At 39.0% G+C, this 22,650-nt stretch overlaps 1 protein-coding gene across 4 annotated transcripts in view; it reads right to left on the bottom strand.

The window, feature by feature from the left end:
- Positions 1-8,973, bottom strand: part of trak1a (trafficking protein, kinesin binding 1a) — a 41,838-nt gene extending 32,865 nt beyond the window's left edge. For 3 of the 4 annotated variants that reach the window (XM_066682452.1, XM_066682455.1, XM_066682453.1), the window contains exon 1: positions 3,170-3,240. In XM_066682452.1, coding sequence (XP_066538549.1) covers positions 3,170-3,173 — 4 coding nt within the window. In that variant the 5' untranslated portion in view covers positions 3,174-3,240. Of the gene's footprint in view, positions 1-3,169; positions 3,241-8,772 lie in introns of those variants that run through there. The other variant, XM_066682456.1, reaches the window with a different exon arrangement.
- Positions 8,974-22,650: the final 13,677 nt, after the last annotated feature.

Raw genomic sequence — 22,650 nt, 5'->3', positions numbered from 1 at the left:
GAATAAAAATTAAATAAAATCTTTACATTGATTTCCATTGAAAGTTAAGAAGGTTTTTTTTCCTCTTCTCTTGTAAAATGTTTGGAAATACTTGCTTTTGTTTGTTCAGCGACAATATACATTGACCCTCTACTGAATGGTGACAAAGGTGTAGAGTTACAGCTAAGTCAATTTTGGGGTATTTTTTCTTGGAAGCAAGTTGAATTTTTAGGGGCTTAATCAAGGACTGGAGGGAATTTTCTCCAGAATTATTTAAGACACCGAGTATGAGACCGAGTACAGCAGAATTTTGCTTCAATTCCAACCTCATAAATCACTTCTAGCCAACATCAGCTGTGTTCTGCTTTTCATAATGTAGTTAAATCCCTGCCTTTGACACTATATCTAGTAGATGCAATCCATATTTCATCAATGGGTTCAAGAAACTGGTCAAAAGTCCCACACAGACAACACAGACATGGGTCATTCATTCATTATCTGTAACCGCTTATCCAGTTCAGGGTCGCGGTGGGTCCAGAGCCTACCTAGAATCATAGGGCGCAAGGCGGGAATACACCCTGGAGGAGGCGCCAGTCCTTGAACACACCTTCACAGGGCAACACACACACACACACTTTTGAGTGGCCAACCCACCTACCAACGTGTGTTTTTGGAAACCGGAGCACCCGGAGGAAACCCACGCGGACACGGGGAGAACACACCAACTCCTCACACAGTCAGTCACCCGGAGCGGGAATCGAACCCACAACCTCCAGGCCCCTAGAGCTGTGTGACTGCAACACTACCTGCTGCGCCACCGTGCCGCGACATGGGTCATGTCACATGAAAAGAATCTGAAATCCCGTCATATTCTGTAAAAATAAATCCTACCGTTTTGTAGACTCTGTTGCAAAGAAAAGAAAATGAATGGTGGACAGCTGCCGATAAGCATAGAAGTAGTTTAACCAGAAATATCACTGCCCTAACTAAGAAAACTGGCAAAATTTTAAAATAAAAATAAACTAAACAAATCCCTATGTAATTTTTAATCATACTGGTCTCAACGTGTATTTAATAAGACCCATCCAGGCCCATGCTACATAATTACAGTCACTAATGGTGCTTTTCCACTGCATGGGTCCAGCTCTACATGGCTCGGCTCAGCATGCTTAAAGCTTGTCTCTTTTCCACTGGCAGGGCTCTCCTGCAAAATGAAGCCGGTGACGTTGCAAAACCCCATCTCTTACAGGAATCGCTGTCTTTGACAACCACAGTGGAGGTAAAGTTAGGTGCTGTTTACTCATCGTGTATTCGTGTGTTGTTTTAGTTTTTTGGACTGAACACGGCTCCGCGAACCAGCTGTCAGTTTTACTAGTTGCACGTTTGGCTTTCACTGGAGATTTTCGTCGACCATCAGGCCAAGCATACAAACCTCTTCAAAATACCTCGGTAAAGTTACGAGCTGCCGCTGTGAGTGCAATTTTAAAAAAAAAAAAAAATTATATAAATAAATAAAAAATTGGCTCTTGCCAATCAGCGCTCTGCATGGTTTACACATCACTCTTTAGTACCTACTCGGCATGGCTGGAACCCCAAGTGAGCTGGGACTGAAAATTTACCCGGTTCCAGGGACCAGGTACCAGATTTGGCCAGAGGAAAAGCAAAAGGGCCGTGCCGAGTCATGTAGGATCATGTAGGTCCCATGCAGTAGAAAAGCACCGTAAGTAGCAGGAAGGTTACTAAGTTATTAAGTAGCAGGTTACACAATTACTAAGTAGCAGGTTATACCACATGTACTGTTTTAGCACCATATTCAAGTGATTTATGCGATGCAGTTTTAGGTGAAAAAAAAAATGGTGGTGGTATACTGGTGATGCAATGAGAATGGAATGCATTTGATATGGAGATGGGGGAAAAAAAAAAAACACTGAAAACACATCAGTAGATTGCAAATAATTATAGACCCACTAAAGCACAGGTGCTAATCTGTGAGCGAGCTGTTAAACAGGCCTGACCAGGAGTCCACTGAATTCTGGTCAGAGCTGTGAGGCATTCACCCTGTAGTACATTTTAAATCAACCTACCCTGCTTGAAATCCTTAGCATCAGAAAAACCTAGTATAAAGAGCCACTGAACTTATTGTCTCTTCAGTGTCAGTGCCAATCCTCGCCCACCTGCTGCCCGACTCCCTTAGTCTACAAATCTACTTTCAAAGGAAGCAGGACTTCATATAGGTCAGTATTTTTTAAACTGTGTGTCAGAGTGAGGATGAGTTGGTCGTGGAAATGTCATTTTAATCATTTTAAAATGCTTAATATGGGTTATAAAGAAATGTTTGTGGATTAATCTTGATACATTTTACAGCTAGTGCATGGCATTATTTCCACATCACTTAGTTCCCACTAAACCCAGCTGATACAGCGATCAGAGCTGACAAAATTAAAATGTGTGTGTGTGTGTGAGAGTGTGTGAGAATGTCCTGTGAATATTTTGAGGCTGTGTGTTTTTGTACATGTGCAACAGCACAACAAGCCAAAGTATAATGACCTTCCAGTCCCTTCGACCTCTTCAACATGGCATCGCAAACCACACGCTTCCAGTAAACTCTAGCTGCTCCACAACGCTCTGAGCAGCTGAACAACAGCTGGGAGAAAGCTCTGATAAGAAACAGCTGCTATGAGTAGCATTCACACAGTTTCCCTTTTAAAGAATGCTGTACATACCTAGAAATCCAGCGACAGTATCTAGACCACTTTGTAAGACTTAAGTGTTGGAAATGTTTATCAGATACTGCTCTTTAGTAGGGAGCAGGCATTTTAGCTTTATTTGTGTGTCATTCTATTGATTTAGAGGAAAAACATGCCCATTAACCAACACTCGAGGGTACAGACCAAAGAGCAAAAAGACAGCATTTCTGTCAAAAGTCAATACCAGCCCACACACCCCAAAAACCAGAAGTGAAAGTTATAGAAAGTTTGTTTCAAGTTAGACTGACAGAAAACAACACGGAAAATAAGGCCAACTCCAAAAACGCTCAAGCTGCCGGCTATAAAAATAAGACAAGACTGTCACAAATGTCAACAGCTCGACCTTAACCCAGACACGTGACCTTAGGTCAACAGGCAAACGCTTGTTCAGAGGAGTCACCGTACGGTCTGAAAAATTGAGGCTCCCTGATCTGCATACTTACTCATGGTTCTGTGGCCACAGGCTCTGTCTTCTCTCCAACAACTTACATTTTTCTCTCCTTCAGGAAAGGGCCGGGTGTCGAGAACGAGTTTGGGAGGGAGAGACAGAATGAGAGAGAAACAGAGTGGGGGGAGGGGGTGTGGGAGAGCGAGAGAGAAAGACGGAGAGAGAGGCGGAGGGAGTGAGAGAAGTGAACGCCCAGCCATGTCTGGCATGTTGAGGACACTAGTCACATGCCCTTTCACTAAACATAGACTGGATTACTCTTCAGCCACTGGCCTTCTGCACTCATTGTACTCTTTCTACTAAACTGTGCACTGGTCTGAGCTGAATGGCAGCAGTGTGGGAGAGCTTTATAAACAGTGCGTTAAGAGACAGGAAGTTACAGGGGCTTCGGAAGTCAGTATAGAGACAGAGACAGACAGACAGACACAGAGAGAGAGAGAGAGAGAGAGAGAGAGAGAGAGAGGAAATACAGTATGCCACAGACAGGGGGAGAATTGATTGAGAGAGAGAGATATATACACTTCACAGAGTCATATGAGCATACTGTCCATATTTAACCACTCCCATGAGTTTGTATTTACTTGAAATAAACAGAAGCTCACCTGATTTCCACAAACAGGACTTTTCAAAATAGTGTGGTGAGCATATTAAAAATGTTAAAATAAATAACAGTGACAATTTTTCAGAGTGCACTTCCCAAATTATACAGAGAGTATCGTCATTATTCCTTGTTCATGTACTAAATGTATAGTGAAGAGCAACTGACTTTTAACCTCATTCTCATTCTGACTTTAAATTATTGATATTTGCCAATTTTTAATTATTCTTTTTCTATATTTATAAATTCTGTGTGACACATCTTATGAAATATACTAAAGCAACACAAGGTAAAATTTGTACCTTGTGTACCTTAAATTACAGCTTCAGAACAATTGTGATGCTTCACTGATCTGTAATAGGGAGAATAGAGCTTCTGGATTCAACACTGCAGAAACGGTACTATGTAACTTTCAGTGGTTGGTTGAGTGCTGTAAAAGTGAACTATACTCTGCAATTATAAGAGGGAAAAATACCAAATCTTACCTAGAGGTGCTTTAACTCCCACTTTTACCCGTGTCATCCTGCCACTCTCTGTATCATATAAAAACAACTTTAAAAGGAATTAATTACTGACTCCTATAGCCTCAGACTGAACAGGAAGTAACTGATGATTACATTCTGTTGTGTGTCAATGTTTCCATACATATACACACCCTAGCATTAACCTAACACATCAAACGTCATCAAACAGATGGCCTAAAAAAGCCTGGCAGATGCAGGTATGGTCCAATATGTTTCTGGGGGTCTCAGAGAGACCAAGCTCGCATCAGATATGTAAACATGCATTTCCTCACGTCAACAGACAGCGTAACCAGATGCATGGCACCTTGGGTTACACGCTGGTCAGATGGATGCTATACAAGATGGGCTCTGGAATGAAACATGATGCCATCTGAGACATTACCCCTATAGACTGATAATAAATCAACCAGAGCCCAGACCTGAGCAGGAGGAGTGTTAAATCAAAATCTTCAAAAGAAGTTCAAAAGAAACAGTCCAATTGCCTTTGAGGCACAACCTTGAGCTTTATTCATGTTTTAATCTGGAGATGTAGTAAGTTTAAAAGACTGGCAGAGATCATGAGTTAAGCCCCACTTACATTTTCCGCAATTAGAACTGCCAGGACATGTTGTACCTTCACACTGGAACAAAGCATTCTGGGCAATGGAGTGCAAGTTCAAGTACAAGTCAGGGATTGTCTCATATCTCATCAAATAATCGAGGAGGCAAGACAAGGCAGGATCTACTACTGAAGATTAGGATGTTTTACACGAATTGCTGTGAGGTCAGTGATTCAATACAGTTTAATTAATGGCCACATGTACATATAACACACTCCAGGACCAAGAAATTTGGAAATAATTTGGGAAAGGGGAGAAACAAAACCCAAAGATACTAAAACATTTTTTTCTGTAGGTTTTTTTTCCTCTGAAATCATTTTAGCTGTGTTGACTGCACTGCTGCGTGGTTAAGTGTTTAATCTGTACACTCTCTGTATTGTTATAGCTGAATTAATTCAGATTTGGCAAGCATCCACCAGTGGCAGACTTATACAGAGCTTCTATATTACCATGGTAATAACGATTAAACAAGGGCCTGAACAGACCTCTTCCTTCATGTGAGTCAGATGAATGTGGAAGTAAACACTGCAAACAATGGAGATTCAGGCTCCAGTAAGACCACTGCCGATGCAAGTAATTCAGCTTCACACCCACAAACACATAGCCAAGAAACAATGAGCTGTACTGATTCAAAGCGCCGTTACACAATGGACTGCCAGGAGACAAGAGAACACATTCAGACAATGAAGCAGGGCCTGTTGTCTTCCAATACATAATATACTCACACAGGTATCGCTGCCAGCACAGTATGCTAACTGCTATATAGCTTCTTTGAGACTACAAGAATTACTATGATGAAGAACTTGTTTTTCAGGAATAACATCTATCCACTTAAAAAGAACAGTCTAGTCAGAAATGCATATATTTTTTTCTAAAACATTGAAAAGCCATCAATTAGCATTATTGAATTAAAGCTAGCTACTAGCTTCTTTTGCTAATGTCTTCATGTAAGCATATTTGGTCAAGTTGGTTCTTCAAAAACAATTACCTTTACTGAAACCACATTCTGGAAGTCCTGCCAGACAATTATGTTTTTCCATGAGAAATACAGAAAGCACGAATAAATGTGAGATATCAGTGGTTATAGCTAATGTACCATAATTCCCTGAACATCCACAAGATGGCAGCATGTCCAAATTATTCAAGTAAACCTACTGACTGCTACTCAGATTATTTAATGTGCAACCATTCTTAAAAGTTGTTCATTTACAACATGCTATGAGCTGTGGTAGCGTTCGTAATCCTCATGAAACATTTGATATTTTTTACTTCACCTCACTAAAACTCTTGTAGCTGAATGCACTGGGCACTCTGATCTCTGATTGCCTAAGCGTTTTAAAGTTGTGCCAGATCATCATCATCATTGAGGGCCAAGCCTCTCATGGCTGAATGAGATCGTCATAGTACTGCTGCAACATTTGGAATGAAGCCTTCTCTGAAGAGCAGAAACCAATACTGTAATTTTTTTTTCTTTTCTCCCCTTGACAGATTAATTTGTTTAGTTTGTTTGGTTCACACAATGTATAGGGAATTACATTCATTCACAATACAAAATGACTAAAATATCTTCTGCATCATTCCCAACAGCCTGATGCCTGCATCTTGACAAAGAGCTTACAGGTTAACATGTTACAGGGCTTAAATACCGGGATTCAGAATGTTAAGTGTGCAACGAGCAGGATACACTGTGATATTTAAATGAAGTGAACATACTGAAAGACATGCAAATTAGTGCAAATAAGTGTGGTATCAATCTCTGACAGCTACAGAAATCCTCAGTGAGTAAATCAGGAGAGTGATAATGACATAAGACTAAGTCACTGATGAAAAAATATTTCTTCTGTATCCATCTCTCTTTCCGACTAAGGGCCTCTTCAACAAAGGAAGTGACCCACAAAACATAACCCTATGCCTGCCTTCTCCATAAAACACTTACATAACTCGCACACCCCAAGAGACAAGCAGAGAAAGCCCAGAGGTCAATACAAAATAAATAAAGAGAAGATGCAGCTACTACTACTACTGCCACAATATTCATTTGCTATTACTTCACAGCACTGTCAGGGTATTATTTTAAAGGTTTTTGGCATTGTAAAAAACACTAAGCAAAAAGGGTGGAGTATTAGCAGCTTAAGAAAAAGAGTTGCAAAATGACAGGTGATTATGCAAAACAGTTTCCTGCATGTAACAGAAATCTGTGGTCTTGTTGAGTTGAGTGCTTGTTGTTTAAACTAAATGTAATCAGACGAAGCGTAAAAAGTATCAAATGAAATGATGATTATTCTCAATGAATGAATATTTTCAACCACTTGCATGTAAAACACAAGCAAAAAAAGGTTCACAATACAGAGCTAAAATATATACATTTTAAATTAGCATGAAAGAGAATACTTGGGAAGATTATGATGACCTTATTTTAGCCCCCCCCCAAAGAAAAAGCTGCCAAAAATGACAGGTTATAAGTGCAAGTTCATTTTTTACATAATTAGATTTAAGGGTGAAACTATTTGGTAATGACAAATGATACAGTTATTTTTGTGTAAGGGGTACAATTTCAATAATTTCAAAAATATCTATGTAGAGTAATTAAGACAGTTACAAAAATAAATTGTTAGCCTCATTTCATCCAATCCTTTAATAGGCTGGATTTCATTATAATGTTATGGCTGATCACTACATAACCCACATTACTAATGAAATACAAAACATAAGCAAGGTAATGACCTCCAGCAGCAGACAGCAACCTGAACCATGCTTGGCACACTGCAGAAAATAAACTATAAGAGTGACCTAGTTTTAGTACAGCCCACTCTGCCCTGTGTGTGTGTGTACATTAGCAGAGACTGCCTTGAAACACACAGCAGTACTGCAGCTGAAGAAGTGAAGACAATAATCAAGTAGCCTTTTAGAACCAGGGGAGCATTTGAGCTCAGTAACACAGAAAAGCCTCAGAGGAAATCCAGTATTACTGTCTCTTACAAAGCATATAATATCTTAGGCATTGTTCCAAGAGGCGAATCACAGGAGTCTAAAGCCACCCTAATTACTGTAGTTAAATGGCTCAAGTGAAAGCAACTGTCCAAAACACATTTATTTTATAGAAGTACAGTAGCCTGTATAAAGTACCATGGTGCAACGGAGATTATTCCAGCATTTACATCTAAGAAAATACAATTCCATGCAACTATCTGTTAACAGTATAACTACGTGGATTCTCTGTAGGAATATCTATCTGCTGATTTGACTTACAACGGTATACTATTACAAGACGGCTTTCCACAGTCATAAATTACAAGAATAGGGTGTCCATATGCAATAAACAATTAAAGCAATTAAAAATGGATCAAACTCATGTAGTTATGGATGTCTTCTTGTTCAGCTTGTATTTTAAAATAAAGCTGAATGTTTTTTTTTTATGCACAAAGAAAGCTATATGGGTGGTTGTCAAATTCTATTCATGTTTTTAACCTTCTCTAAAAGAGTGCGGAATGAGGGATCAGCTCTCTATACTTTGTAAGAATTTTGATGATTTTGTCTAATATTTTTAGATTTGCTGTGAGTCTTTTCAAGTTGCAGTGACCCAAAAGTAGGTTAAGCCAATGTTCAATTGAAAATTGTGTTCTGTCCTTCCAATTCAGCAGTATGACCTTTTTGGCAAAGGAAATTATATTAATATAAAGGATTTGAAGTAATTGGATGCTGAAAGTGAAGAAATATCATGGAGTAGAGCAACAATGGGGCAGCAGGAGATGACAAGACCCAGAATCTCTGACAGCTTGTCCAAGCTATATCTGAGGTTCATTTTTCAACTGGGAGGGAGATAGCATGTTATGAGATAACTTTTTCAGATTTTTAAGCCAGTGCCAGAAAACCCTACCTGTGATAGTTCCAGCATCTCTGAAGAGAGCATTGACCTGTCTGGTTGCTTCCTCGCTTACATACTGTTCCTCGTGTTTGTGAAGTGTGAGGGTTGATGGGGGCTGAGGAAGTTGGCTCTTAGGTAGAGGGCAGTGAGGGCTGTCCAAGGGGGTCAGGGCTGAGGCAGAGGTAGTGCGGGACGAGACTGCGGCGTCCAGCTTGGCTGATTTTCACACGTCAGCTGCACGAGCCATAGGGCAGTGCCCACACACGGCTGACCAACACCGGACTCCGTGATCACACCACACTAGTCAGGGGTTCAATCAGTGCTTGGCCTAGAAGTGAAGGGAAGATGAGTTAATGTTTAGCTCAGAAGATGACAGACAAAGGCCACTCATAACAAAATGCAAATATAAACTTAATTTCAAACAGCTGGATGTAGCTGTTTGTAGAACAATCTCCACACCTTAGACACAATAGACAAGAGGTCATACGAAGCTTGATGGAAGTTCACGGCCACAATATGGTATAGTGTAACAATGTATTACATCCACCAGCCAATAATCCACCCTTTTCATTCCATAGTTGGAAAATAAAAGTAATCAATTTTTAATGTAGTTTGTCAATAAAGCTCTACTGAGAACAGCAAAAAATGCACTCTGGCTGTTATAGCACTAGCTTAAGTCTAGACAGGTGCTGTAAAAGCTTTCTAATCAATTCAACAATTAACTGGGGTAATTAAAGTAGGAGTAAAACTCTCAGGTGTGATGAATTGTACCTCAGACTGCGTATGTGCTAGTCAGAAACCCCAGGACACAACAGCAGCTGTCACTGTACTACAGCTAAAACACATAATGCTGTTTCAATAACAACAAACTGACATACACTCTCCACTGCTGAAACAGCCATTTGACTGTACGCACCCAACTTGAATAATCCCAAGAGAAAAGCACTGACAATTGAATGGGACGCTCTAAAGCATCTGCATATGAGCCTAAGATAAACATTCCCAATGCTAGGCATGGGTCATAGGGGTTTAAAGCTCACTTCAGCACTGGGCCGGATGAAGCACCGGTCTATCATACGTGATCTAGAACTAATCATTCAACATTGATCCTGACCTCACCCAATGCTTTTGTGGCTGAATGTACTCAGAGCTTCATAACGGTTTTCCAACAGATAGTACAAGGTCATCCTAGAAGGGTAGAGGCTGTTACTGCAGCAAATAGGTTACAAACTCCCAATCCTCAGTCAGCACAAAGGATTTTCCGTCAGGAAAGGAAAATGACTTAATGGGAGAAACTACAGACTGTTCCTTGCTGTGGAAAAGTAAGCATTCACAATCAAAAGCTGGAAACATGTCTCTAGTTTTTGAAGAACACTAAGAAAGATCTGGGTAAAGTAGAGATCCTGCTCTACCCTTCAAATACAGAGTGTACTTTTATAGCACTGTCCTGAAATCGAGAACACTTTCAGAAAAAAGGTATAGTACAAGTATATGACTGTCACTAAAAGTGCAAACAGTGAAACCACTGTTGTGCATTTACAAAGTCCAGTTTTGTTTCCTGAAGGTATATTATATTCTCTTTTCCAGGAATAGTGTTTAAATAAAAGAACATAATATAAGTGGAGATTAAACAGGGCGTTTTAAAATCAACACAATTATAAAATGTACTATTATAATATAATTAGGTACAATTATGTTTCCTAACTAAAAGATACAGAATACGTATCCCTTGATGGTACCCTCCACAGTGACAGCAAAACATATCACCACAGTGACAGTTTTTCTAAGAGTGTAGGAGGGGGTTGGGAGATAGTTTCCTACCCTCCTCCAAAATGATATAGTGCAGCTTCTGAATAGCAATGATAGTGGCTCCATTCTCCCCATTACAGGACAGTGAAGCATCACCATGATTTTGAAGCTGTAATTTTAAGGTAAAAATATTACCTAGTGTTCCTTTAACTGTGATAATGCTGGTGGAGTTTCATGCTGAAAAATCATGACCAACCATGTGACTAGAGGTTATCCTGTAATATGTGCTGTGAAACAATCCAATGGACGTTTAGAACTTCAGGTTAGTAAAACTTTTTGTTCTTTGTTATTTACAGTGCATTAACAGTTACAAGCTACTAAGTAGATCTGTGAACTCAAGACACTGTTGCAGCTGTTACAGGAGGGCAACTGTTCCAAACATGGGAGGCAAGTGTTATTTACATATAACCAGAATTAAAACCTGTGACATGTGATATTTGTCTGTATAGTGAAGCTTTACTACTGAATCAGATTATGCATTTGAACATTATTCAAAGCTCCTATGTTACCACTGAAATGGTAAAAACTCAGCGGGTCTTTCTGCTGAAAATGTAATACTGCAGCAGTTGGCATCCTGCTATCAATAGCATCAGCCTGAGGTCAAATAATGCAGCTGTGAGGTCTAATGCCATAGATGTTCATCCTTCTTCACATAGCCTTTCTTCCTAACTTTACAGAAATGTAGATCCTAACATTATTGGTCAAATACTACTGAGTAGAGTGAGATGTCTGATTTTTCAATGATCTAAACTACATATCATCCATTCTGTCCTGAGTTATGTCTGTATAATTAAATAATTAAAGACACCAGAAGATGATACAAGAGACAGATGATTCTGTGCTGCAGTGAGGGTCAAGAATGCAATTATACATAGTCAAGTAACTTTTTCATCTTCCAATTCACCAAACCATCTACCAAGTTTTCCCATAGTTTCCCAAATTTCCTAAAGTCAGAATCATTTAGAGAATAAAGAATTATTTCTGAATTTGAATATATTCTGAATAATTCTGAGATTAAACTATTAGAATATTTTGAGGAACACTGTTTGGACCATGATCCAAATATTCAGCAAGATACACTCCCAGGCTGGGGACCAGTGTAGAGTGAGTTGGAAAAGATTCAGGCAAGTGAAGAACCAGTGAACAGAATGATTTATTAGAGGTTTCCATCCACATGAGGTGACAACTAAACACGTCCATGCAATCACTGAGTACTGACTGCAATTCATATGGCTTTAGTTTGTGTGTTGGAATCTCATTTGGCACACCCTGGGCACGCCAGATTTCAACTCCTTCTGGATCAATTATTTTCATGCTCATTCTAATTTCATCCAATGAAACTATTCTTCTGAATAAACACCGGTTCTTGAACAGCCAGTGTTCAGTCTCGTCGATGTGTGTAGTCCACTTGTGGTACTATATTCATCCATTTGAAAGTGATTTTGTCCAACAGGGAATCCTTTTATCCTGTACGTAACTTTAGTTCTATAATTGCTAGACAGCAGCAGTCATTAGAAAACATATATATGTATTATATATATATATGTACCTGTGAGGAGTTGGTGTGTTCTCCCCGTGTCCGCGTGGGTTTCCTCCGGGTGCTCCGGTTTCCTCCCACAGCCCAAAAACACACGTTGGTAGGTGGATTGGCGACTCGAAAGTATCCGCAGGTGTGTGTGTGTGTTGCCCTGTGAAGGACTGGTGCCCCCTCCAGGGTGTATTCCCGCCTTGTGCCCAATGATTCCAGGTAGGCTCTGGACCCACCGTGACCCTGAACTGGATAAGCGGTTACAGATAATGAATGAATGATTGAATGATGTCAATTATTTTTCAGATATCAACACACAGACACACACACAAAAAGCACCTACCAAAAGGTACACACACTCTACAAGTACACTGTGGTCAGCAGCTGGACCACAGTTTATTTATTCTGCCCAGAGGCACATTAAAAGGTCTCTCACGCGCCTTGCTTCAGGATCTAATCTACTTTAAACACTGTAACAATACAGTCCACTAGCACACACAGGAAAAACTGCACTATGGCAAACCTGCACACAATAAACAATGTACTAAAGAATGTCTATAAATAGTTGGGTCTTAAAAAATAATCAGGGACAAAGTTAATGCCCTTTACAATAAGGAAAAAGAGTACTGAATGTAAAATGAAGAGCATTGGGACTCATGCATAACTTCCCACATAAAAACACCTGGGTTCATATACACAAAGTTTTCTCATAACTCACACAACAGCTATCTACAAGACACTAATTCTCCAAAACATGCTTCCTCCTCACACATTTCTCAATCTGCCGAGGATGTGTCCAGGCGTATGTCCCGCCTCAGTCATAAATACAATAACCGCAGTCATGCAGCCTCTCCCAGTGATGCACACAACTCTAGAGTCTCTCTCTACGTGTTTAATGCTATTTCCCAATTCTGAACTTACATCTGCCTGTGTGGTTTGTGTCATGGGAGTAAAACAATATTCATAACTGACAACTGGCCTGGTAAAAATATACATTTTGGGGGGTTACAAAATAGTACAAAACACCAGTCCAAGAATTGATAAAACAAGTGTTTACAGCACATTCTATATGAGCACAAATGTAACTGGAGCATGGCAACCGCTATACATCAACCCTAGTCATACACATGGAGGGAAGTGACTGTTATTGTGGTTTGCTGCACTGAACCTAGTTGGAATTCTCCAGTCTAATAAGTCAGGGGAACACTTACATTTTTTAAAGGGGTACCTTTGCTGACCAATAATATTTCACTGAAAATGCACAGCAAAAAGTTAAAACAGGAACATTGAAGTCAGTGGAAAACTGACTGAATTACAAATGGCACTAATATTATGCACTTGACTAAAAAAGTTCAGAATTTGGACAATGATATATCACAGGTGGTAACGCTACAGAGTAATTTTAATTATGACAAAACATACATATCTTCACAAGGCTACATGAGTGCACATATATTTTAGAAAATGTCATGGTTCTACACCACCTCACTTCTCATCTGTCACTGGCCAGAGAAGATACATGTTGTGCAGGAGGGTTTTAGAACACATTTTTCTTGTGGGCCATCCCTGTTCTTTCCATCTTCATGTAAAATATCTGCCCTCTGCATCCCTGACAAAACCCATGTAGAGTATCAGAGGTGTCAGAGGCTCCTACACTGCCAATCTCTCTTTGTCCTCATGTGCCCTGTGGCTGACCCTCACTGCCTCATGATATTCAAGTAGCAAAGCAATTTAAATGCTGAGCTAAGCTGTAATCCAATATTAACTATGGCACAGCAGACTTCAAATAACTGAAAATGACCTTCCTAACAGTACTAGCAGTAAAGGTTCCATATCATACACTTTTCCTGTATTTTATTTATTTCCATGTGAGGGTTTGTGTACCAATCTTTTGTTCTATAATATGAACAAAACAACAATATAACAGACAGAAATAATTACAGTGATGAATGATGTAGTGTGTATAATTCAAATTAGTCCACAATGAAACTCTTCTAATAAGTTCATTACATAATGCAAACAGCATTATGTTAAAACAACAACAACATTTGTTTTTTGGCTCAAAGTCTGGGACATGGAAATCAGACTGAACAACATGCAGGAGATAGGCCTTTCCTTTTGTTCATATATTTCAGTACAACTTCAGTAAGTTTTGATATTTGTGATATCAAATGTGATATTTTACACTACTTTAATGTGTGTAAATTACAAGGATAAGTAATGTTTACATGTCATAGGTTATAATGCATTAGAAATTTGGTTCATTTGCTTAAATCTTGTGGAGAAAAAAAACAAAAAAACAAACAAAAAAAAAACAGAGGGTCAAAACAAGGCATACAGCCCATGTCAGTTATAACTACATGTAAACTTCTGATGACAGATGTATATGGAGATTGTTTGCTTGTTTTTCTCAATGACAGCCTGAACATTATTAAAGCTGAACCACTGCTGCTGCTTTAGTGCTGGATGGACAAGCAATACATGACAAAATATGTCTGTGAACAAGAGACTGTACATGATTTTATATAGAAACATAATGTAAGATTCAGTGAACTGTGTGGATTTGCTGCAGGGTTCTGGGTGGTGATTGCCTTCGTGTGTATGATTAATACAGACACTGAAGTAATTATGAGTATGAGCAAGTATTAATAATAATTATGGCTAATTTACAGGAGCATATAATAAAGCTTTTTATTTCATTTTTTTGATGCTGGACCTAGCATCAATTTGTACATACCACATTGTACAGTTATATTCTCCTGGTTGGAAACATGGCAGTGCAGTCATACTGTGATGTTATGAACCAGAAAAATAGGTGCATTCATGTAAATATTTTAGTACTTGTAACATCACAAAAACAACTTATAAAACAAATGGACTGGTTTTGCAGCTTTGGAGAGTACTGATTACCTGTATAAAGATCCAATCACTGTATGGGGATAATGTAATGACATAACAATGACATAATCTATAATAGAACAATAGGAATAATTTTCTTACTACACATACACACACATAGTGATCAAACTCTTATAAATTTCATTCTACCCATAATGGTCCATACAACCTCAGATTTACAGATGAAAATTCCTTCTGCTGCATTTCATGCTCTCCTCTGCCCGTGAAAAGCCTACAGCATGGGCATCCACGTGGGTGAAGTCATGCATAAGCTCTCAGCGCCAGTGGCCTGCCAGGCCAGAGGGTCCGGCACAGAGGCACATGTGCCCACTAATGACAAGCACACACTAGAGAGTGCCTAGCTATCAAAACAAAGGCTGTAGACAGAGCTCATAGAATAATACAATGATGAACCTACAAAACGTATAAATATTTTAAAAATAAACAAACATAACCAAACCCAGAGGAGTTCTAACACAACAAGGCAATCAAGCCAAGCCCATTAAGTGCAGTCAGCTGTGTTTCTCAGCCTTATCCTCCTTTCAGCACCTCCACTTTTATAACAGTCTTTATTAAGACAGTGTAATGAATCACTTCAGCTCAGGAAAAAAAGAAGGCCTAATAACTACATACAGCCACAGCTTCATGGGATCAGAGACTAACTTAGAAAGAGCTTCAGTCCAAACTAATTTCCATGTCCCTGCTGTCCAAATAAACACCCATGCTTCTCCTAAAGTCTTTAATTACAGTAGGAATTACAAACCTTTTTCAACCATTTTTTATAATGGTCCACTCATCATAAATGTGATGCAAAAGACATAGTGTATGTTAACGAGTGCAGAAATATAATAATCGGTAAAAAGGAGATTAGTGGTTTTTATTAGATTTTTTTTATGGCACCATAAGAAAAAAACATCATCCTTTTGTCTGTGGACTGGCACAGTACGAGTCTACTGCTGGGCACGCACAAACACAGCTCTGACTAGGAAAAGAGAGAAAAAAAAAAGTGTGAAATCATTTTTGGCATAAAATACAACTAGATGGTACTTGTTATTGGAATACTGTGTGGTACCACCTGAAATTTTATTGTGGCTTGAAATGCAAAAAAGCTAAATCTGTTCCCATAAATGAAGGACCATTACAGTGACATAAAGTTTGTGGGTAACACTAACCACACTGTGGTATTTACTGACACATGTAAATGTTTCTTTTATGATACTCTCTAAAACTAGAGTTTCTCCCTAACATTCAAAGTATCACCACAACAGAAATGAATACACAAAAATCTCTGCCAACTGTTATTTTGGGGCCTCCATGTTCGCATTAGACAAAAGCGCTCAATACATCCTGTTAAAAGCCCAAAACAAAGCATGTCAGCTGCTGTTACACTAATCTGGCATTAAAGAGACCCTACTCTACTAACCTTAAAACATTTTGATGGATTTAAAATTGTGATGTGTGCGTAACATTTAATTCACCGTGTCCATGTATCACACGGATCTCCTGATGATCAATCAACCTGATCGAACAGAAAGTTCAATATATTGCATTTTCAGATACTTATTTCATAGATGCATTTTAGGTGAAGAGTTAAACTACGGTTTATAAAAAAGACATAACAAAACTAAATAAAGCTTAAATCCAATCGCTAAAATGACATTTTATCTTATTTAATCACACCCTTCATGTGTTGTCTACCACAGAGATTTAATAAATACCGTACAATTTCAAAGTCTGTATTCGTGGTCTATTGACATGTCAGATAGAAGGCCACAGCGCCTCAGAAGAAACCAGACGATCAATATTGCTTGCTTCAGTGTCTCATTGTTGATATGATAAAAGCTTTCAGGTTAAAAAACAAGATAACACACAAACTAAAAAGTGATGTAGTCATTTTAAGTATTTACAAATTAGATTAGGATTCATACTGTTTTTATTATAACTGGTCGTTGATGGTGTAGGGGGCTGCTAATGCAGCACTTCTGACTCACTTGGATTTTGGCTTTGGGAAACATGCCCAGGAATCACATGATCCATGCTCTGTCTAAACAAGGGTCAGATTCTGAAACATTTCCCCACTCAGGAATCTTCTTCAAAAAGAATGTTTTCTATATTTTTATGGATTGTTTTTTGAGAAAACCCAACTACACATTAGAAGACTCTGAAAAGACTTTTTAAAAATGGACTTTGGACACCCTCTCACATTTAAGATGGTGAGTTTTAGGTCAAAGGTCATGATTTTGCAAAGACTGAGGATCTTGCGCAGTCATTATTTGTATGAGACACGACTTAAGACACAATTGCAGCATGATTTAATTCCAACACTGGAAATTTGTCTAGGACACTGAAATCACTTGAAAAGTCATTTGGTATAAGGCCCACATATGTTCCCTTCACCAAACAAAGGACAGAAACCTTCTGAATTCTACATGGCCTCCTGAGGTAAGATCAATAATGTGAACAAAATGCATAGAACAATAAAAGTATACTGGCCTGATAACTGCTGTGTGCAAAATGACAGCTATTAACTATTAATGGATAAAGCACTATATGCATGTTCTCCTACACTGCTTTCTCCATTTTTAGTGCATCATTTGTAGAAGCACAATCATGCTACGTTTTCTTATATGAGAAAACGTAGGAATGACCAACACGTCAGTTATCTTCTCAAAAATGTAGTGTTTTCAGGTAAGTTATCCGTATTCGTTTAGAGTTAGAGGTGAATACTATATATGTGATAACTTCAATATTAAAGCATTTTAGGTTTAATATAAAAATAAATGTTTCAATCCTTTGCCATACATATGAAGCACCATTTTTGTCCCTTAGCAGTACATCTGTGTATCCTTAAGAGCAACTCTGTTTTACCAGCCAAATGATATAGGAGTAATACTCAATATCATCACAGAGTCTTTGCTTCTTAATGCATACAGACTCCTCTCCTCCTCCCCGTCTTGCACGGGATGTCTCCATACACAGAAGTACTGTCTAATGGCTTTGCTTTAAGTAGGTGCCAGGAAGGAGGCCTCAGAGAGGCCTAAAAGGTCCTCTATGCAGCACACTTTGTACAGCACCATTACCCAACTCATCTAATGAATATGAAGTATCATTTTAATTTAATGTCCCTCACTAATCTGCTGACTTAGCCCCTCTGAGCTGTCACTGGGCTACTCAGTTTCACAGAACAAGCATCTACAAAAGCCAACCGATGATATGCGCCCATCAGCTCAGCAGTCTCTCCTGAATCTTGAAAATTTGAAGTCCATTTTTTGGGATATTCACTAATGGCCTCACGGCATCCAAAAAGCTGGCAGTTGGCTTAGTATGTCAAGGCCCTAAGGATAAGACCAGAAAGAGGGACAAAGAAACCAAAGGAAAAGCTAACCAACTGAACCTAAAAGGCTTAACAGCAATCTTGCTCTAGCGGTAACAAAAAGACAGACAGCCAACCACATGCAGACACCTAACTTCTGTCATTAACATGTTTGGCAATAAAAAGACACTGCAGAAGAAATCAGCTTATTTTCTTTAACCACAACTAGGGAAAGAACCAGTGAATCCCTGTTGCTAGGAGACTGGAAAGCACCTCAGTTTACTGCTAGAACAGTGCACTAAATTTTGAAGTGATGTTAATTTTAGTATGACACATTCTGTAGGTTTTAAATGCAGTGTGATACTATGATCATATCAAAGCTAACCCTTTTTTTGCAGAGGACAGGATGTCAAACAACACTCAGCAACATTATAAGTGGATTTACTGATTATGTGCACTTTAAACAGGTCAGATTTGGTATCTACCAAACAGTCTTAGGTCTCAGGTGACAGGTGATCTATCAGCACGGTTAATCACATTATCTGACATTTGTCCTGGTCATTGTTTTATCTGTGATCTTCACAATGACAGCTTCCTGACTGCACTGATTAGACATAACTATATCAGAGTGTCACCACAGAATGTGCATGTGAGGACCCAACGCATGTCTCACAAAACAGTACAAACAGTGAAGATTTAAGAAGAACAGGAAGCAAGCTCTATTTATAGCTTATCGCTCACTACACTGGCTTTTAAGAAGAGTAGGCCAAGTAACAGTTCTCAAAGAGCACCAGTCATATTTAACTAAATCAGGCACAAACACAAAAAGGAAAAGCAAAACATCTCATATCAGGTGGAGAATCTTAACATGAACAAGGTAAAACAGTCCTTTTAAGAGGCCACAAATATAATCAGATCAAATTCACATGACTACAAAGCAATCTAATATTCAGCTTTTTTATTAGGTTCTCTGTCAATAAAGCACAGATGGCAGAGAGCAATCCATTTCCCTGGGGACTGTGAAAAAGAGTCAATAAGAGCATTCAAGGTCACTTCAGGTTTCCCCAGGATCGAAACTGAGGAAATGTTAGAAAAAGGGAGCCTTAAAAACTAAGGCAGAGTTTGACCCTTGGGAATACCATGACATCAGACAACCGTGGTTTTAGCATTTTAACTGACAACATACCCATGTCTGGAAAAGGCTGAGACTGGCCATTAAACCAAACAGCTGTAGGTGCTGAACAAGTAAAGCTAAAATACTATTAGTGTATGCATGAAGCAGCAAACTTTGAGCAGATGGAATTACCCCTAATGCAAATAATCCTGGATATGGTGGGTCAGCAATATGCGTAAACAAATAATTAAACAATGTAGACGATACATGGCATACTATACTACATTACAACATTAAGAGACTGGCTGGGGGTGGAAAGAGCAAAGAGATAGAGGCACATTCTACATCACATGCTTTTTCAGGTCTGTGTCTCATATGCAGACATACAAAGATCACTTAAACCCAAGGCCAAAGTAGGACGAATCAATAGGGCACATTAGGAGTAATGAGAATGGTCTGAGCGCCTCCTTCAATTACAACACTGAGGGCATGAAGGGACCTAATTATAGAGAGTGATATAAAGCAAGACTTCCTCGAATGAGGAGTGATAAACTGGTCTGAGTGTCAGGCAGGAGAACATGATATGTTCAGGCAGCTGTTATAGCATACTCTACAACACACGTGCAGGGATTGCCAGATATGCAGAAATAAAACAACCCTGCAAGGGCATTCCATTTTTTTCCTTTCCTGAGGTCTCTAGAGAGGACACAGCTGAGCTTCATAGCCAAAACCAGAATTACAGATTAAAAAAAGAAATTAGTCTCATTTAGCACAGGACACATGATGCCATTTTGTAATGGGACTGATACATTATTAGACACATTGTTAAAGCATGAGAACACACTGCGCATCATCACCAGTTCTGATTGTTATAAAGTCCAGTGTGGGATGGGGTGCAACTCGTCCAGGAATAGAACTATACTTAAAACAGTAGTACCTCATTTAGAACATTTAGAAGTAACCGATACGCGTTCAAATTACATTTGTGTCAAATATATTCCCTTTATTTTAACCCTATATGTTAAAAAACAAGAATAATTTGTTGCTAGTACTACAGCGGATTTGGGGACACTCTCCAACACTAGCTGATTAATGGAGAAACCATGAGAACAGTGCAATTAGGTAACATTCTGAGCCCCATTGTTTCAGACAGCTCGTGTAGGTCAGGCCCACAGAGATTTAACAATACACATGCTTTCAGGCCTCACACAGTATTTATAACAAGTGAAGATTTCTGACTGTGTACCAGACAGACAGGTTTGGCTCAGATAAATAAATGTTATCCAAAAGCACTTTTTCTATACCATAAGCATCAACCCCTAGAGTTTATAAGCACCTTGAGAAATAAAAGCTCAGTCCTTGAAAGGAGTTTATAGTATAAGCTCCTACTTGCTTGTAATGGCTGCTTCAGATGTTTATAGATTACTGACAACCCATGAAACCCAGCAACTGAGAAACCATTACATTTCCACAATTAAAAATGTTTTAATATACTACCGTATTAAAATCATTAAACTCTTAAACCTTCATATGGAAGGATCTTCACAAGTGCTGTACTATTGCTATGCCATATTCCATTTGTCTGCCCTCAGCAGGGTGGCGTGGGCTGCTGAATGCCTTAATTAATGCCTTAAATGTAGGCTGACCACAATTTAAAAAACATTCAACCTGACAACTACTGAGACTCATCATCATTACATTTACTAAGCAGAACATTAGTAGTGAAAGCATGCATGAAGTGTATTTGTGTGTGTGTGTGTCTGTATGTAGATTTTTTGTGCCACAGGCCTATATTGTTCTTTGCCTGTTTAACAATTTGCTTACTATGACAGATTCCATACAACCTTTTTGTATGTCCGTAGATCTCAGATTTAGATTAATACTTGCACTAGTCTCATGCAAATAAATATCATACACTTTATACCTGCTGGGCAGAACACTAAAAATCAGACTCACTCCCATCATTGTTTGTTTAAAACCTCAGATACCTTACAGTATGCTGCTCACACATTACCAGACAAAATTCAGCATCAGCTTTTTCTTTAATAAAGGTTACATGCCAGACAGCCACGGCACATGATCAGTGCGGCACATGATCCACCCGATATCATGACAGAAACAGAAATACGAGTGTTCACTTCAAATGGTTTCTGGCTGTGGGACAGTTATGCTGTGATTGTTATATTACTCTGCAAGCAGGTTGAGCTTTACATGTATCATCAGGCTTATTCGTTAAAAAACAATATTACAAGTCGTGTATGCATGAGTTTCAGTGCTCGGCAGACAGAAAGCCAAACCTAAAAACAGAGAGATTAGTGACTGAAACAGAGTCATTTTCTGTGTGATTCCAAGAGAGGGATAAACTCTGACAGTCCTGAACAGCATTAGCAGTATTTACAGGCAAAAGGAGATTTGGAGTTTTCATGACCCTGTCAATCTGCTTGGGATATAGTAAGTAAGAGCTTATTAAATGTTGCTGACTGATGGTGCAATTTGACAAGTGGCCAAAAGTCAAGGGAACAATGCAGAGTATAACACACAAGTGTACACTGCCTGGTGCCCAAAAAGAATCATAACTGGAAAAAAGTTAACTCTACTTTTCTACACATGTTGTCCATTTTATCAGTTCCTCTTACTATACAGGTGCACTTTGTAGTAGCACACTGCCTTATCCAATCCACTTGTACCAGCACAGCACATTGACCACTGAAGAAAAGGGTTAAAGGGGGCTAATAAAGTATGGACATTAACAGAACACGGTCTGCAATTGGAGAACTACAAAGTGCACCGACTTGGTAAAAGGAGCTGACATATAGACAAAGACTAGAATATTAGAGTGTGTGACACTGTAGCATATATTGATGTCCAGTAATTCAGCAGGATAATCAGGGATACTAGACATTGAAGAGTCATTGTTACAGAAGACTGGGTCTATTTCACTTCTTTGGTGTTTGGTGTAGTTTTTACACACTACTAAAGCTTCCAAACACATAGCTCCATGCCCAGACAGACTGTACATAGAAACTAAGATGCACATACATTCACTGTTTTTGTGCATCTAAATGTGTGTATTGTATGGCACACAGACGTTTACATCCGCCCACCCATTCTGAAGTTATAAATGTTTCAGCAAGGGCTCCTTTTGAACGAGGAACAATGCACAAAAGCAGTCACTAATAACGCATAACAAGTCACGTAGCTAAAACAGACATATACACATTCGCTAAC

Source organism: Hoplias malabaricus, chromosome 10 (assembly GCF_029633855.1).
Source record: "Hoplias malabaricus isolate fHopMal1 chromosome 10, fHopMal1.hap1, whole genome shotgun sequence".
Lineage (NCBI taxonomy): Eukaryota > Metazoa > Chordata > Actinopteri > Characiformes > Erythrinidae > Hoplias > Hoplias malabaricus.
This window is presented reverse-complemented; position numbering and strand designations above follow the sequence as displayed.